The sequence below is a fragment of the Austrofundulus limnaeus genome, unplaced genomic scaffold, assembly GCF_001266775.1.
Source record: "Austrofundulus limnaeus strain Quisiro unplaced genomic scaffold, Austrofundulus_limnaeus-1.0 Scaffold183, whole genome shotgun sequence".
Classification (NCBI taxonomy): domain Eukaryota; kingdom Metazoa; phylum Chordata; class Actinopteri; order Cyprinodontiformes; family Rivulidae; genus Austrofundulus; species Austrofundulus limnaeus.
In genome coordinates this window covers 110,510-129,192 of record NW_013952585.1, presented here as the reverse complement: position 1 = coordinate 129,192, position 18,683 = coordinate 110,510, and the positions used below count along the sequence as shown (strand labels likewise).

Here is an 18,683-nt window from a genome sequence, read left to right as displayed (position 1 = left end):
ATATATATATATATATATACAAAAGTAGAATAAAACATCTTTTGCAGACAAGCCTTAGGTTAATTTTAAAGGCATATAGAGCAAATATGTTGAACCTTTCATTTAACTATTCCTGTTGAGAACAGATCACAGATCTGTTTTGTAGGACAGGCCTGTATTGTCTGGTCCTATAAGTTTAGTTTGAAGTCATCCAAGTGTTACATGAGTTTTCATAGGGAAACACTTGTTACTTGGTAAAACAAAGAATAGAATTCAAAGTAACAATTTTCTGCCAAACTGAATGATGATAAATAAGACATACGTTTTTCATGTGTAGCATTTCATTTATATATTCTATAGAGATTTTCATCTCCTTTTTTTTTCCAATAAGGAAAAAAAAATATCCGTGGTAAAAAAAACAAAAACAAACCTTGCGTAATGCGTCATCGATCACGTGACCACTGAAGGAGGAAACCTGCCGGCCTCCGATTCAGCGCATGTTTCGGGTCTTCGGTCCAAGAGTCCATTAACATCTGGATACCACTTCTCGTTACSTAGTTGTGCTATTAAGACTTTTATTTTATTTTTGTTTATACGCTGGAGATTCAGACGCAATTAGAAACAGAAAAGCGAACCCTACCCACGAAGAAACAGCCTCGTTRTTTGCAGCAGGCGGGCTAATCTCGGCTAATAATTAGCTAGCAGCAGTGAACTTCCACTGTAGGATGTCGTACAGGAAAACTTTTAAACTTATTTGTGGTTTTACTGGAGGCTCGGCCCTCTTGGTGTTCGGGGCTTCCGTAGCCAACTCTCGGGGATGCTTCGGGGAGCACCGCGGAGAAGGGSCCGGATGGTGGTCCAGGCTGACCGTCGTCCAGGCTGCTCAGCCGGCTTGGACACCTGCCACACACACCCCAGTTCCGACTGGACAGTCCTGGGACTCCAACTGGGACAAGTATGTTCCTGTCCGCTGGCTGCATCAGTACAGTTTCGTTTTGTGTACTTTTATTTTCTCTTTCTATCTTGTCTCATTTATTCTGATTTATTTTATACTTTAATAAAAAATGTTTCAACATCATATGAAATATAAAGTAAGCATGATCCTAAAATCTATAGTAAATATTTTAAGCTAATTTTGGTTGTTAAATAACCACTGTGTAAAATCTGGTTTGGAGGAGAGATTTGTCAAACTACATTAAGAGATTTTCTTCAAAGTGACGTGCTGCATGATCTTGAATCAATGTTGGTTTAACCCAGTTCTCTTTTTATTCTCACGTTAAGCCACCTGTAATCTGAAAATCACCCCTGCCTCTTACTGTCCAGGAGAGAACCGTCTGTGCTGTCCAACGGAAAGAAGAGGGAGAGCATTTCTGAAGACCCCAGCTCTGAACAGGACAGCAGCAAACCCAAAGCCACGCGTCACATTTTCCTCATCAGACACTCCCAGTATAACCTGAGTGGAAGCAGCGACAAGGAGAGAATCCTCACACCCTTAGGTTCCTTACTGCACTCCTTTCACAAAAACAACGTTCAGCAGGTCGATGTTTGTTTTYGATTCATGTGTTTGTCACGTCGACTGTTTCTCAGGTCGGGAGCAGGCTGAATTGACAGGTCGAAGGTTAGCAGCGCTGGGTTTGAAATACGATGTTCTGATCCACTCCAGCATGGCCAGGGCCACTGAAACGGCACAGATCATCAGCAAACACCTCCCAGGTAGTAAAGAGACGACGCTCTCGTCACATCAAAAATAAACCTACACTTGACTTGTTGTCTCGTCGAATGTTKCGGTTGTAGGATTGGAGCTGGTGAGCTGCGACCTGCTGAGGGAGGGGGCGCCCATTGAACCGGTCCCACCCGTCACCCACTGGAAACCTGACGCTGTGGTGAGAGGCCCTGCACCCACTCTGCCCCTGAGAACCCCACTGTGGGACAGACGGTTGTGTGTTTGCAAACCATCGTTAAGGCCTCTTGCTGCTGCCTCTGTGTTGCAGTCGTGTCAAATGCTTGTTTGGAGCAGTATCTCACGGAGTTGTGGTTTGGTGATGGTTTGGGAGAACAGCACCCACAAAGAGATCTGTGTTGGCTGGATCTCAGTCTCTTTGTGTGAGTTATAGAGGCTTGAATTATGAACGTGTTTTTAAAAAACTGCACCATGAATTTTCTCTCAAATAGAGTTCACGTAAGCGTTTTTGACAGACCACAGCCCTGAATGACCAGGTTTAAAAAGCCGGAATATAAAAAAAAAAAAAAACATGAACCTTGAAGCAGCCTCTAAAGTAGGGTAACCAGATGTTCCTGATTTCTGGGGGCAATCCTTGTTTTGGACTACATGTCCCTGGCTAAAGCTGTCCCCGATTTTAGTGTTTTATGATGAAAAATAATGTGTGTAGATCAGGACTGCTGAACAGGTGGCCCGCGGGCCACATCTGATCCACAGGTGACTYCTCCAATCAGGCCCTGCCTTATTTTTTTTAATTTGTTTTAAGTAGATATGTTATTTTCACATTTTAAATCATTCAGTTGGGGTCTATATAAAGTGGAACTGCAATATTTTAGTCTGAATTCCTCTTTATTGTAACTCTAGAAGCCCCTCTTCCACCCATTTTCTTGAGGTGTGTCTCAAAGTAGCTCTGACGCTTCATGCCCYGCCCCCTCCAGCTTCCAGAGCGGTCCATTCTAGTTTGATAGAAAAGTGTTTTATTTAGAAATGAATTAAGATGTCAACAAGGGAATTCCTGTTCATCCAGAGTCAGAGCCAGAGGAGAGTGAAGATGATAGATTGTAGTTGGTAAATCCAGACCTWACGTGTTTGTTCCATCACAGTTTGACGTAAACGTTCAGAAAACATAGACAACTGAACGAGTTAAAAAGTTTGACCCAAACAGAAAATAAAGATATCGCACCAGGAGAGACTAAATTCAAATTTTCTGCTCTCGTCTCCTAAATAGTCAAAGTACATAATTAAATGTATTTAATGGCTAAAAAAAGTGAATTTTGCATGATATGTCCCTTTTAACTTAATTTAAAATAAACAGATATTAAATGAAGTTTAAATTTATGATTCAATGCAACAAAATAAATTTGAAAGGTCAGTGATGTCATTTAAACCCTATTCCATCACACTCGACTATTCATTATATATATATATATATATGTGTGTGTGTGTGTGTGTGTGTGTGTGTGTGTGTGTGTGTGTGTATATGTATATATACACTCACCGGCCACTTTATTAGGTACACCACGCTAGTAACGGGTTGGACCCCCTTTTGCCTTCAGAACTGCCTCAATTCTTCGTGGCATAGATTCAACAAGGTGCTGGAAGCATTCCTCAGAGATTTTGGTCCATATTGACATGATGGCATCACACAGTTGCCGCAGATTTGTCGGCTGCACATCCATGATGCGAATCTCCCGTTCCACCACATCCCAAAGATGCTCTATTGGATTGAGATCTGGTGACTGTGGAGGCCATTTGAGTACAGTGAACTCATTGTCATGTTCAAGAAACCAGTCTGAGATGATTCCAGCTTTATGACATGGCGCATTATCCTGCTGAAAGTAGCCATCAGATGTTGGGTACATTGTGGTCATAAAGGGATGGACATGGTCAGCAACAAGACTCAGGTAGGCTGTGGCGTTGCAACGATGCTCAATTGGTACCAAGGGGCCCAAAGAGTGCCAAGAAAAGATTCCCCACACCATGACACCACCACCAGCCTGAACCGTTGATACAAGGCAGGATGGATCCATGCTTTCATGTTGTTGACGCCAAATTCTGACCCTACCATCCRAATGTCGCAGCAGAAATCGAGACTCATCAGACCAGACAACGTTTTTCCAATCTTCTCTTGTCCAATTTCGATGAGCTTGTGCAAATTGTAGCCTCAGTTTCCTGTTSTTAGCTGAAAGGAGTGGCACCTGGTGTGGTCTTCTGCTGCTGAAGCCCATCTGCCTCAAAGTTTGACATGTTGTGTGTTCAGAGATGCTCTTCTGCCTACCTTGGTTGTAACGGGTGGTTATTTGAGTCACTGTTGCCTTTCTATCAGCTCGAACCAGTCTGCCCATTCTCCTCTGACCTCTGGCATCAACAAGGCATTTCCGCCCACAGGACTGCCGCTCACTGGATGTTTTTTTCTTTTTCGGACCATTCTCTGTAAACCCTAGAGATGGTTGTGCGTGAAAATCCCAGTAGATCAGCAGTTTCTGAAATACTCAGACCAGCCCTTCTGGCACCAACAACCATGCCACGTTCAAAGGCACTCAAATCACCTTTCTTCCCCATACTGATGCTCGGTTTGAACTGCAGGAGATTGTCTTGACCATGTCTACATGCCTAAATGCACTGAGTTGCCGCCATGTGATTGGCTGATTAGAAATTAAGTGCTAACGAGCAGTTGGACAGGTGTACCTAATAAAGTGGCCGGTGAGTGTATATACTATTCATGATAACAAATTAATCCTTTTTCATCTCCAAGCTAGAAATTACCCTGGTTTTGATAGTGTGCACGGCCTAGAAAACACAACACAAAAGCAAGTGATGATTTAAAAAAAACATGGCTGCACCAAACAGACAACACAGCTTACTGGTTTGACTCAGAGATCAGTGAGACCGCAACAGATCATTTGCCTCTTTTTATTTTTAATTCAACATGTGTCCAACGGTCCCAACCCAGTGAGAAACTAACTTTAGCTTTAACGTCCAACATTCAGACAGTTCCTGTTCATACATCAGAGCTCTGGAACAAGGACGGTCAGAGGAGTTCTTACCCAAAWGGCCGACCAGTAAAAGTCAGGGAGATGATCTGTTTTTATTTTTTATTCTCAATTTTTCATATTTTATTTCAAAGAATTTGAAGTATTGATTTAGATTAGATAGTCCTGGTTGTTCTGATTTAACTAAGAAAAGTGGGGACACAAAGTTCTGGATCATGTAGAGTGTTTACCAGAGCAATCTTTAATGTAGCAGTTTTCTGTCCAGTGTGATTTAGTTTAGTCTTTTTCTCCAGTGCTAATATTCACCATTAAGTCGACCTCTTTAGAATGAAACTGCACATTCGTTTGGATGCCAGCAGCATCGTAGACTCTGTTCTGTCTGTGGGGTTCTAACAGAACCCCCGCCACGTGACCAAAGTCACTTTCAACCTCTCCGCTGTTCTCCAGCAGTACCACGAAGATGGAGCTCGCATTGAGGCTGCTTTCCGCCGCTACATCCACCGGGCTGACCCCAAGCAGAAGGAGGACAGCTATGAGATCATCGTGTGTCATGCCAATGTCATCCGTTATTTTGTGTGCAGGTTTGTGCCGGCCGGCGGCTCCGCTCAGGCCTCAGTTGGCCTTCGTGCTCTTTGCTTTGCTAACCACTGACGTCAAACTATGTTGCTTTTTTTTTTATAAATAATTCATCTGCTACCAGTTTCTTTCCCACCATCCTTTAACGTTTTAGTTTTTAACCAAACATGATTTTTTTTTTCACCTTTTAAAAAATGTACAAAGCAGGTTCAAGAATTCGTCAGATAAATAATAGAAAAGCTTGTTTCTAAAATCGGTCCTTTTTAAGACATCTTTTGTTCTTTTCACCCAGGGCTCTCCAGTTCCCCCCAGAGGGCTGGCTGCGTATGGGTTTGCATAACGGCAGCATCACCTGGCTCACCATCCGCCCAAGTGGCAGGGTGGGCCTCCGGACTCTGGGAGACGCAGGGTTTATGCCCCCAGACAAACTGAGCCGGACCTGATGGCCCGGCTCAGCAGCGCTTTCTGGAACAGAGTCGGCTACAGACTCAGCTCAGTTCTTTCCTTAAGTGTCTTGAAAATAACTTGATATTTATTTTATTACAGAAACATCATGTTATCAGATTGTGAGTTTACTCCAGTGCCGTCAGCAACACAGCAACTTCTGAATGTAATTTATAATTTGTACAAGTGACTGATTTTTAAGCCAAACGAGTCTATTTGTGGAGCTACATGTTAGCCAAGTCCCTCAAAGGGTTATTTTTTGTCACGTAGTTGTGGTAAATAAACAAGTATGACTCAAGTTTGTTTTTTTTAATGTTCGTACACAAAATCAGAGAAATACAAGTAAACACAGCCGTCATGTTGGAGTGATGATTTATTTAGTTGAAAGCAAAATCAGTTTAGACATAGTAAGGATTCACCTATTAGGTTTATTTTTAATAAAGCACTAAAAAGCACTAAAAGCAAGTTTGAAATTTCTTTTTTTTATGTGTAGTTTTGTAAAGTTCCACATTCAGAAACATTCAGAGAGCAGAGTTGGATCTCTTATCTCAGAGCATGAGGATGACCGTACAATCTGAAGTTGGCTTGTGCTCTCGGATACAAAAATTTTTTTCACAAATAAAAACAAAAACATACATTCAGAACATTTGTTTCAACTTAAGTGGCAATTTGAATTTTCAACATGGCTGGCTGTATTCCCTCTGGACGTAACTCGTGAGCTTTCAGACTCCAAAACCAAACAGAACCATTTGGACCCAGATGGTTTTGACTTTCGTCACCAAACTCAACCGTTTGGAAAACGAGTTCACTGTAAACTCTTTTACCAAAAACATTTACGAGCAACTTTGAGAATTAAAGCTTTGTTYAACTCCCCTAAATGAGCACAGAAGCCATGTTTTCCTCCCCCACATATAAAAAAAGATACAAAGACTGGGAATAACTTACAGCATAATGCAGCTTTCATTTAATCATGTTCTCCAAGTGTAAGGCAGTAAGTTACTAAATTGGTCTGATTTGTGTAGCTGTTTGATTATATCTGAAGTTTTTCCCCTGTGGTGCTTTAAAAAACACATTTATGCAGATTTAATGGTTCAGCTCAGATGATCCCTGACTGATGGGTGTGACAGACTGGTAAATAAACAAAATTTTAAAAATGGCACTGTTTAAGGCCGCCGTTAATGACAAAATATTTGCACACAAACCCGGTACAACTAAGAAAACATATACATTTATTAGGCCAAAATTTAAAAAAAAAACAAAAAACATGGAAGATCTTTTTTTTATTATTTATTTTCATACTTTTCAAGTAGGAGTTAAAATATTTCTAGTTTGACAGAGAAATGGTCCATCACTTCAGAAAATTAAGGCAATTCCCGAACTGAGGAACAACATAGGAAATGGCAGTTGCTTTAAAACACCTGTTATTAAAAACATTAATTTTTGTGCTACTGACCAACATACAAAAAATATTTTTTAAAATATCAAGATTTGACTTGTTTTAGTTGTTTTTTTTTAAAGAAGCTCTTCAGGGATAGAATCCTAATGATGCCTCTTGTTTGTGTGTGACCAACCAAGTTTAGGAAAGTGTGGCTTGTGTTCACTTCCCCCCCCCCCAACAGTTGACTCAGGTTATAATACAGGTGTTTCACAGTTGCCACTAACACTTCCAGTAAGTCATTAYAGTTCACACCCATACAGTACATAAATTATGAAGATTTTTTTTTCCTTTTTAAAGTCGAGTCGACATCACGGCCTAATGTGATGAGAATTCCTGTTATACATAGTACCGTACATCATAAATACAAATCCAGACACTTGTGCATATTTCTGTCAGGTTTGGGGGCTCTGGTGCAGCTGCTGCAGGGAGAGAAGCAGGAGGGGGGCGGTTACAGCGGTTCATGTAGGTGTCTGAGGCGGATGCGTTGGATGTAGCTAACACTGGCAGGGCTGTATCGGCTGGGGCTGTAGTCTGGTGAGGCAGCGTGGCGGACGGGACTGAAGCGACCGCTGGGGGACATCAGGCCGCTGATGGGRGAGCCGGGGGTCTGGTGCTGCATCTTGAGTCGGGCTTTCACCGCCGGGCTGGGCCAGCTACACGACACACATCAACACTAATGGTTACTTTTTAGTGTTCAATGTAAAGGACGGTTTCATCCTGCTCCTACAATATTCACTACTGAGTTTTCTGAAGTGGGATTCTGTGGACAGGTGATGAATATTTAATATCTTACCTGTTGTAGATAGCCCTTTGAATGGTCTCCGTCTTAAAATGTAAAGTTTAATTCAGACYGTTTTGACACACTAATGGTTAGTTCAAGAAGGGCCAAGACCTGAGTTTCTTAATGCCATATATTTTACGTGAACAATATTTTATAAACTTTTCCCTTTAATTTGGCATCAGGTACTTATTTTGGCAGTAGCATATTTCTGCTATATGTGTTCGCAAGTAACCACATCTATGTAAAACACCATGTAATGGTGATATAAAAGTTTTTTAAASAGGGTTCACCTTAACAAGTAGAAAGGTTTTGAAATTGGGAGTTGTTTTAAGATAGCATCAGTACAGTTTGGTCTTCTTCTTTGACTAGCTTTTAGTTCATTAATCTAGTCAGAATTAAACTTTCTCTAAACTAAGCTCCTCCCAAGAACTATCTACAACAGGTAAGATATTAACGGTTAACCTTCTTAACTTTTCCACCAAACTGCACCTCATTTTACACATTTAAAATGGTCTCTATTGCTGCAGAACATAAAAACAAATTTACCAAACAGGTTCTTAAAGAAGAAAAAAAAAGGCATAAACATTAACTTGGCCATTTTAGTACCATGTGAGTGGCTAAAGTTTGTGAACCTCTACAATCAGATTTACAGCCAAGCAGTGGAAAGAATCAGGTTCCTGTCAGACATTGTGTCATTTAAAGTGTGAAATGGATCAAGGCAAAGGAAAAGAAAAGTTGTTTATCTAAGTATAAGCTCTTTAAGACCCAACCAATAAACCATGCAACACTGTGCCACATTTCAAGAGCTCTAAAACTCAGCAGTGACTATTAAAGATCTGTCTAAATGCCACATTTGACCAACAACAGGCTCCATCACCTCGACTCAGCCCTGACGCAGGTTCAGAGTCTTTTAGCTCTGTTACTGATGGAGGTTAGGAGAGAGTCAGGTGGAGCTGGAGATTTAACATCAGCAGACTGCAACGTTAAACGGGAGGGCGTCTCCTTGACAAGAATCAAACTGACCTTTTTTTTTTTAAACACCACAACCGCAGCATTCAGTTCTGTTATTCGATTTTTATAATACAACCATTAAACTGGCAACACTGTGGTACGAGGAGGCTTTTATTGGTGGCTTACGACAGAATTCACAAGAAGCTCGACACACAGGCTCCGACCAGCAGAGGAAAAAAAGGTGGTCTAAACTCCATGGTGTTTTTTTCACTCCCCACATGCTGACCCGGCCTCTGACTCCCTCAGCATCAAGCTCCTACACCAAGAGATGGATTAAGTATTGTTTTTATTTCTATTGCCACCTATCAGATATTGAAAACAAGTATTTGTGAAGAATACCAGTCTAYACTAACCTCTGCATGTCCGATGAAGAGTAGCACTTCATTGTGCTCCTCCACYTGTGTATGCTGGGATATTTCTGGGGGTCAACATCTGTGCCTTCCATCGCTGCCAAGACCTCTCTGTCCAGTCTGGTAGGGGAGTCCCTGCAACAGCATGAGATTATTAACTACATTATTATAATCTAGGACACGTGTCAAAATCAAGATCCCCAGGCCAAATGTGGCCTGTGGGTGACTCCCGTGTGGCCCACCAGGGGGGGTACCCGCCCCCAAAAAATAAAAAAATAAAAAATACTTATTTTTTTTACTTAACATGAAAATTGTTTCTTATATCAATGGTAAACTTTAAATTTATGATTAAATGCAACAAAAATAAATTTAAAAGGTAAAAGATAATAACAATTGTCCTGCCCCTGAGTTGTTGGCTTTAAGTAACTGAGCAATTTAGTTGGATAGCACAGTGCTAATGTCTGAAAATAAGCTGCTTTAAAGTCACCATCGACCATAAATTAATCTGCCTAATGCAGCTACTCACTAAAAACTCAGTGTGTAAAACTTTATTAGTTTTACTTTTAATAATATTTCTGTATTTATTACAGATTTARTCAGTCATACACTTAGTACTTATCAGTGTTTAAAAGAGGACATGTTAAAACTCTGTTTAGTCAAAGTTAAACATGAAACATCAAACTTCATTACAAGTGGCCCTTTGAGGACCACCATAACACTCATGTGGCCCTCAGTGAAAATGAGTTTGACACCCCTGGTCTAGAAGATCTGCTCCTCACTTTTTATCACAACTGTTRGTGAAGTGAGACAACTGAAAATGCTTTATGTTCACAGAGTTAACCAGCCACACTTGCAGCTGCAAACTGTAAATATAAACCTGATCTGTGGAGCAGGTGGTGTGACTCACCCCTCAATAAAAAGTCCTCTTCTAAAGTGCGGAGGGGTCCTGGGGAGAAACTCGGAGCTGTCTAAGGACTTGTAGGAAGACCCTGAGGATCCTGAGCTGCTCAGGTCCCTGCCTCCGTGGTCCCACGACTTGGACCTGGCACAGAAATTGCGCACCCCTGAAACGGACCCCCTAGTCCTCCCCAGCTCCTCCAGACTCTCCTCTGCTTCAAAGTACTCCTCTGAGCTGCTGCCGCTGCTGCTCTCCTCTGAGCCTCTTCCCTCCGTCCTCCTGCCAGGCCGATCCGGATCCTCGCTGTTCTGGCTGAGAGACAGGCGGGCGAGTCCGGAGCCCAGCTCCGTTGCGGCGCCGCGGTTGTCCTTGTGCCGACTCCCGCCGCTGCACCTCCTCTCCCTGCAGCGGGYGGGGCTGTCCGGCGGCTCCTGCAGCGACATGCGCTCGAACTCCACCATGAGGTTGGTGATGGGAGACAGCAGCCCGGAGGAGGACGGGGAGGTGCGCTGGGACACTTTGTCTCCGTTTTGAGTCCTGTCACTGGAGGAGGAGCACGCCCCACTTTTGCAGACGGCGCCGGGTGACAGGAGGCCGTCGCTGCAGCAGCACAGCAGCTCCCGCTCGGCGGCCGTCTCTATCAGGTCCGCCCCGCGGTGGTGAAGCGCCATGTGGAACTCGCGGCCGCCCACGGCTCCTTTCAGGACATCCTTAGCTGAAGCGGAGGACGTGATGCTGCTGAGCACTGCGTTTTGACGGTTCTTTATCTCCTCGAGGCTGATGTCATCGCTCTCATCCAGGAAGGCACCCACAGAAATAGAGTTGCAGAATTTTTTAGGCTTTCCTGGAAACAGAAATGAAAAAAAGTCTACTTAAAACAACTTATGGTCAACGTAGGACTCAAATCTCTCTTCCTGGCAGCCAATATAGCTACGTTTCCATTGCAAATGTGCGCAAAACTTTGTTGATATTCTGTTAATGTCGAAAAAACACAGTTTCACAATTGCGGTGTTTACATTAAGTAAGAAATGCTATTAAAGTCACACGTGAATACATTTGTTCTCRCGATAAGTCATTACAAACATGGCGGTAATGGATGTAAACACATAGCATGTTGCTACCACGACACTAGCGCTCATCATCAGAGGAGACGTCGGCGTCTTTTATCGAGGCTTTCCAGCGACAAGCCCCTTATACTTGGGAGCGGCTACGTACAGTATGCTGTGTTTTTGGGAAATTGTAGTCGGTGAGTTTACTATTTTATACTACTTCTGTGATATTACTACTACTTCTACTTCCTGTTATCTTCTTTGTCATCATCTTTTTCGCCAGTAGAAACAGCCAGTTGTTGATCACGTGACTCCCGTGATGCGAAAAAAGTTTCCATTGCAGTTTTGTGAAAAACACCAATTTCGATACGGCCGAAAAACCACCTCATCCTAGCGCAAAAACATTTAGTCAAAAAACGTATTTTTTTTTCTAAACTGATGTGTTTCCATTGAGCAAATTTATTTTGGAAATTCTAATTTGCGCATTTTCATGGTCAATGGAAACATAGCTTATGAGGCCTTCCAGAATCTTCTGCGACTCTGAGCCTCCCAGGGGAATAGAGGCATACCTGGAGAGGGGGTTTTAAACCTGTTGCTGGTCTCATTCTGTCCAGCCCCATCATGACTCCTTGGGCTGAAATCCTTCTTACTCAGGTACTCCTCCAGCTTGCGGAGCCCCTCGGCTGACGACAGATCCACAAAACAGTCCAGGAAACCCCAGTATTCAGCCCAGGGGTGGCCCATCTCACGAGCTAAATCTCTGAAGACCAAGAACAAGTCAGCACTTAGTAGATTACAACCTGGGATTTAGGAAATATCCACACAGTGGAATAAACAACTCTGAAACAGAACATTAATGTAAAGATTCATCATTAATAGTTTTTATTTAAGGTCAAAACTTTCTTTGATGATGCCCTGCTTTTGAAAATGAACATTTCACAGCACTCAAAGAGAAAACAGTTGGGTTTTTAAAGTACCTGCCCACTCTCTCTACCCCTCGGTCAGGGTCCGACTTCAGAATGTGATGGAAAAGCTCCGCCCGTTCTCTAGGTGGCGTTTTCCACGACCGACGAAAGTCATCTGCCTGCATTCGAAGACAATTTGTTACGATCAGTATCTGTTTTGTTGAACAAACATGCAGAGCGACGGGCTAGTGAACTTGCTTTAGAAGGGCTCAGCGGGCCAGCGAAGGCGGTGACGGTCAGTAAAGGATCCACGGGGCTCCTCGTGTACTGCTGGATCAGTGACAGGCTCTCTGAGGACTCGGGTGACCACGTAGCACCAATGATGGGCTGAGAGGTGTTGTCTGTCGCCCTCAGCAAAGGGACATAGCAGCGGTCTGTGACACATTCAGGACACAGGATGGAGCAAAATTACAAAAGACTTCAAAAAACAAACAAGAAAATCAAACGTTGAGTAACAGTTTTCTTTGTGTCTGGTGTATTTGGAGCTGCTGGTTTCTGCCCAAGCCGATTAGTTCAGTCTGCAGTTGGTCATGATGAATGCTAACATCACRCTAACAATCCAAAATCAGAACAGAAAGGAACTTTTATTACAAATTTACAACTCATTAAACCTATTTTTTTCCCCTGGTGAATTCTGGACAGACATTTYAAAACATAAACTCAGATTGTTGGTGGTTAATTCACAGAACCACCAGCAGCCAAGTCACAATGACACATTTACATTTTCACCTACAAACATGTTTGTACTCAAAAGGTTTTTAATACACTTTAATACACTTTAGCTTTATTTAAATTATTTTTCTTCCTTATCAAATTTGCATTTGTTTTTATTTTTGTTTGTTTTTTATAGTCTCTTGTGATTGGTAGTGTCTTTTCACCATTTCATGTTTTGTGTGCAGCCTTTTGGGCAATGGAAGTTGTTTTTATAGATCAATCACTTCAAATGTTAAATTATTTATGGTACAGTTCAAATGTGATGACAGAGAGTAAAATTTAATGCAACACTTTATCCTTTGAGCACAGTGGTTGTCTAGGCTTTCACAACTCTCCAAATTTGGAGGGAAGAAATAATTATTGAATTTTTCTCAGTAAATTGTTGTGTTAAAAAAGTGTTTTGTCTCCAAACTGCTCCTTTAGTTTGAGCTTTTTCTAAAGAAACAATCAAACTTACTAAATTCAATTCCACTTTGCTAGAAGAATAAAAACTGTGCTCCAACAGCCTCTGAATATTTAAAAGTAGAAAGAAACAAAACAAAATGTGTAGTTCCTGTTGGAGCCATAAAAATAACAATCAATCTGTGCAAAAATTTTTCTGTATTTAAGGCTTTAGCAACTTATCTTCCCTTTAAACTTCATACAATCAGATAAACTGCTCTGTTACATACATACAGATTTTTTTTACTCTTCACTGAACTTTCAAGTCTGCCTTCTTTGACTCAAAGCAGCTTTTTGTTCAGTCTTTGTTCTGCTGACACAAAGGCCCATAGAGAATAAAGTGAGGCTGTTTGCTGTTTCAAACAATGAATCATCAGATAGTTTATTTGTCCATGTTCTGATCACATATGTTCACCTCAACCATTATTAGCCTGACTTTGTCCCTAATTTAGGGGCAGACATCCTCACAAAAAGACTTTATTAGAAGGGTCACACACCGGCTGAACAGAAGTGGACCCACTCACCACACCACGAGGTTCATCAGTCTAGTTGTTATTGAAATGAGGTTTGTGGAACACGAAACAATTCAGACTTTTAACATATAAACATTAGTTACACCTGCAAATTTTTAAAGACACGCCTCAGTTTGAGAACCACAGAATTTGGAAAGTGAATGTTTCTTTGACAACATTTAACACAGAAACAGTAACTTTTAATGCGTGCATCCTTACCCTCCAAGTAGTCACTTATCTGTTGTTTCACTTCCTGGGTTTTATTTTTTCTGCTACAAATAAGCTGTGGAAAAAAATACAACAACAGATAAACAAACCAAAGTTCAGACGTGCAGCTGTTGTCAAATCAACTGAGCAGTTTACCCATCTAAAATTAACCTACACTGGTCAGTTAGTGATTGTGCACACAAGATTTTAAAACGGTCACAGCTAAAAAAAAACATTAACCAAGAATATTCTTTTACAGCTACTGAAAGGACATGGAGTTCAGCCTTCCTCTGAGTATCTGCTCACCACTTCCTAACTCCTGAATACTTTCCATGTTAAAATACATCCAGGTAATGTTTGGGATCTTTTTAAGTTGAGGAAATACAGCTCCTTACATCACAAGGCTTCAAGCCGTCCTTGTTCTTACAATTCTTATCTATGTCAGGATGCGAGCACAGGACATTGACCACATCCGGACACCCAAACTTGCAGGCAAAGTGGAGAGGTGTTTCGAAACCCTGAAGCAAGGAAACAAGAAAGAAATCATGTCATCACAGCCAACTGACTACACCTGGTAAGGATAAAATCTCATTGGTGCAGGAAAAGAACGGACAGCTTTATCTGGAGTGTTGAGGTAAAGATCTACAATGTAGCGGATTCGTTTTTGCAGCATGACTTCCTGGTCGTCTGGGTACATGAGGCGCATGAACTCGGGGTTCTCCAAAGTGTCCAGCAGCAGCTGGGCGATCCCTGCCTGGTTCTCCTTCGCTGCCACGTGCATGACATTGTAGCGGCAGCCCTCCTGAACGGACAAAACAAATGAACATGTACATTGATCAGGAAATAATCTCCTGGATTTGTACTTTTATTATCATTTCTTAACTTTACAGGCTGAAGATTAGGCTTTACCTTCTGCTAAATTTATTTATATTGACAAAAGCTTAAGTAGCAACAGTTAGTATCAGAATCAGTTTTATTGGCCAAGTATATTGACACACACAAGGAATTTGTTTCCGGCAGTTCGTGTCTCTCTAGTAACAACACTGTACAGACACTTAACATATAATTCAAGCACATTTTACTTCACTTAACCAAAAACTATATGACAGCATTATTCAAAGTTAATATTAAATAATAATACAACAGCAGCATTGTAGAGGTAGATGATTATGAATAAGGTGCAGTAATGCAGTAATGTAGAATAAGAGTGACAGATAGTTCTCTGTAGTATAGAATATATGGCTGATGGATGTCTGATGATCAGCTGTTGATGATGATGATGGCCTGGGGGAAGAAACTGTTCTTGTGTCTGACAGTCTTAGTGGACAGAGTTCTGTAGCGTCTGCCAGACGGGAGGAGTTGGAACATGTTGCGACCCGGGTGAGTGGAGTCTGTGATGATTTTCTCAGCCCGTTTCCTGGTTCTTTCRYGRTACAAGTCCTGAATGGAGGGCAGTGAGGCTCCAATGACTTTCTCAGCCGTCCTCACTGTACGCTGTAGCCTGTTCCTGTCCTGCCATGTGGCTGCTCCAAACCAGATTGTTATGGATGTGCACAAGATGGACTCAATGACTGCAGTTTAGAACTGGATCAGCAGCTCCAACTTCCTCAGCTGGCGTAGGAAGAATAGTCTCTGCTGGGCCTTTTTAAGGATGGTGGAGATGTTGGGCTCCCACTTCAGGTCACGTGAGATGGTGGTTCCCAGGAACCTGAAGGACTCAACCATGGACACGGGGCTGTTGGAAGATTGTGGGGGGCAAGAGTGCAGGGGGTGTCTCCTGAAGCTGAAAACATACTCCCTGTGAACTGCCGACGTCAGCACGCGTTGTCACAGTTTAATGACGAAAATTACGTTACTGGGCTTCTCAGCGTCGTGTCGACAGCCCCTTTTGGCACAACCCGCTGGCAGAACTTTTGACCCCCCCTCCCATATCGATGGTAATGTGTGATTGGTCTGAAGTTCGTGGGCGTGTGTGTTTGTGCTGCCCTCGGGGGGAAAAAAAGAAAAAAGAATGACTCGCTCMCAGACTGGAAAGCAGAGTTTTCCAAGATAGTCAAACCGTGAAAAACTTATGGCTTATTTGTTTGTGCTGAAAGCGCTGCTGCACTCTGTAAGAAAAAAAAAAGGGGGAAAAAACCCAGACTCTCTCCCAGAGCCGACACCAGGAAGTAGAGTTTTATAAAGATAGTCATACCGTGAAAAAAATCATGAATGGAGATTAAACAAACGTGCACGGCGGAATCTGACTGATAAAAACTATGGAGCTTTAACCAGGACAGATGTGGATAAATACGTCGGGTGAGTGACGAGTCTGACGTTTTTTTTTTTCTGCATTATCGGCTGTTGCGGGGGAATTCCATGCAGTGACGTAAGTTTCAGCAGGACGGTGGTTTCCTGAGCTTGGCGCAGGGTGTCTCAGGGACTATGAAAGGTCGGTGCGAAAACGACTGCCGAACAACCACGTGACCGCGAGTCGACCCGTCAGCGTCGGAGCGAGTATGTTTCAGGCTTGAAGTCCATTCTCATCTCTACAGTCTTGAGCGTGTTCAGCTCCAGGTTGTTCCGGCTGCACCAGGACATCAGTCGTTCCACCTCCTGTTAGTATGCAGACTCGTCATCATGGATGAGTCCAATGACTGTAGTGTCATCTGCGAACTTCAGGAGTTTAACAGATGGGTCAGTACAGGTGCAGTCATTGGTGTATAGAGAGAAGAGCAGTGGAGAGAGCACACATCCCTGAGGGGCACCAATGCTGATGGACTGTGAGGGCATGATTTTCCCCAGCTGCACCTGCTGTGTCCTGCCTGTCAGGAAGCTRGTGATCCACTGACACATGGCAGGAGAAACAGTGAGTTGGGAGAGTTTGGTGGAAAGAATGTCAGGGACGATAGTGTTGAACACCGAGCTAAAATCAAGAAACARGATTCTTGCAGAAGTCCCCGKGTRAKCAAGATGTTGCAGGATGAAATGCAATCCCATGTTGACTGCATCATCCACTGACCTATTTGCCCGGTAGGCAAACTGCAGGAGGTCTAGCAGATGACCAATGATGTCCTTCAGGTGRGTCAGGACCAGCYGTTCAAAGGACTTCATGACCACAGACATTAAGGCGACGGGCCTGTAGTCATTCAGTCCTGTGATGGAGGGTTTCTTGGGACTGGAATGATGGTGGAGCGTTTGAAGCAGGAAGGAACTTCACACAGCTCCAGTGATCTGTTGAATATATTTGTGAAGATTGGYGCTAGTTGTTCAGTGCAGGTCTTAAGGCAGGAAGGTGAGATATTGGTCCTAGTGCTGTCTTGATCTTTTGTTTCCAGAACAATCGGCTCACWTCATCTTCGCATATCTGGAATGCAGCTTGAGTGGTGGGGGGAGGGAGAGACAGAGGGTCCCTCTGTCTTGTTGATGAGCTGTGGGGTTSTGGATAGGTGTAAATGAGTTCTGYTCAACCTACAATAGAAGCTGTTCAGGTCGTCAGCAAGGGCTTTGCYTCGGCAGCGGGGAATGGTCTTCTGTAGTTTGTGATGKGCTGAAGGCCTCTCCACACTGAACCAGGGTCGTTGGCTGAGTGCTCACTTTTCAGCTTTCAGAATAGCATAKTTTAGCCACTCTGATTTCCCTGCTCAATGTGTTCCTTGCATTTTTGTACAGAGCTCTGTCCCCACTCCTGTAGGCCTCAGCTTTAGCCTGACAAAGCTGACTGAGCTTGTTTAGTGAACCATGGCTTGTTATTACTGAACGAGCGGTAGGTTTTTGTTGGAACACACAGATCTTCACAAAACCTAATGTAGGATGTGACAGTGTCAGTCAAATCATCCAGATTGTCCATAGCGGCTTCAAAAACACTCCAGTCAGTGCAGTCAAAGCAGTCCTGAAGRTCTTGCTTTGCTTCTCTGGTCCACTTTTCTACTGTTCTCACTACAGGCTTTACAGTTTTCAGTTTCTGCCTGTAGGTTGGAATAAGATGAACCAGACAGTGGTCAGAGTGACCCAGGGCTCCATGAGAAACAGAGCGATAGGCATCTTTCAAGACAGTGTAGCAGTGATCCAGTGAGTTGTYATCCCTGTTGGGACAATTAACATGTTGTTTATATTTTGGAAGCTCGTGGCTAAGTTTAGCTCTGTTAAAGTCACCAAGTATGATGAAGAGTGAATCTGGGTGTTTTAGTTCCAGTGCAGTTATTTGTTCGGTCAGGTTTTGCAGTGCATCGCTCACACAGGCTTGAGTTGGAATATAAACACCGACCAGAATGAAAGAGGAAAACTCCCTCGGAGAAAAAAAAGTGTTTACAGTTAATAAACAGAGACTCTAAGTTGGAGCTGCAGTGTTTGTTCAGCACTGAGATACAGCGGGTAAAATAAGTATTGAACACGTCAACATTTTTCTCAGTAAATATGTTACTAGAGGTGTTAATGACATGAAATTTTCACCAGATGTTGGTAACAACCCAAGTGATCCATACATACAAAGAAATCAAACCATAAATGTCCAGAAATTAAGTTATTTGTAATAATGTGGAATGGCACAGGGAAAAAAAGTATGTGTTCAATGCAATGCATGCCACTAGTTTCTCCATACAGGAGAAACTAGTGGCATGCATTGCA

The 18,683-nt window shown here is 42.7% G+C and overlaps 2 protein-coding genes across 6 annotated transcripts in view; one reads left to right on the top strand and one right to left on the bottom strand.

The window, feature by feature from the left end:
• Positions 1–421: 421 nt before the first annotated feature.
• On the top strand, positions 422–6,167 carry pgam5 (PGAM family member 5, serine/threonine protein phosphatase, mitochondrial). 2 transcript variants are annotated; one of them, XM_014018088.1, is made up of 6 exons: positions 422–934; positions 1,303–1,475; positions 1,567–1,692; positions 1,774–1,862; positions 5,140–5,273; positions 5,561–6,167. In XM_014018088.1, the coding sequence occupies exons 1-6, from the start codon at positions 705–707 to the stop codon at positions 5,709–5,711; spliced, it is 903 nt and encodes a 300-aa protein (XP_013873542.1). In that variant the 5' UTR covers positions 422–704; the 3' UTR covers positions 5,712–6,167. The 2 variants fall into 2 exon arrangements, with proteins under 2 accessions (XP_013873542.1, XP_013873543.1); XM_014018089.1 differs by having other exon boundaries at positions 460–934; positions 5,143–5,273.
• Positions 6,168–6,197: 30 nt separating this feature from the next.
• The window catches only part of ankle2 (ankyrin repeat and LEM domain containing 2), a 20,855-nt gene continuing 8,369 nt past the window's right edge, over positions 6,198–18,683 (bottom strand). For 3 of the 4 annotated variants that reach the window (XM_014018086.1, XM_014018083.1, XM_014018084.1), the window contains exons 5-13: positions 14,692–14,880; positions 14,474–14,596; positions 14,091–14,154; positions 12,403–12,578; positions 12,217–12,323; positions 11,809–11,999; positions 10,200–11,034; positions 9,296–9,427; positions 6,198–7,803 (exon numbers count right to left, since the gene is read on the bottom strand). In XM_014018086.1, coding sequence (XP_013873540.1) covers positions 7,599–7,803; positions 9,296–9,427; positions 10,200–11,034; positions 11,809–11,999; positions 12,217–12,323; positions 12,403–12,578; positions 14,091–14,154; positions 14,474–14,596; positions 14,692–14,880 — 2,022 coding nt within the window. In that variant the 3' untranslated portion in view covers positions 6,198–7,598. Of the gene's footprint in view, positions 7,804–9,037; positions 9,199–9,295; positions 9,428–10,199; positions 11,035–11,808; positions 12,000–12,216; positions 12,324–12,402; positions 12,579–14,090; positions 14,155–14,473; positions 14,597–14,691; positions 14,881–18,683 lie in introns of those variants that run through there. The other variant, XM_014018087.1, reaches the window with a different exon arrangement.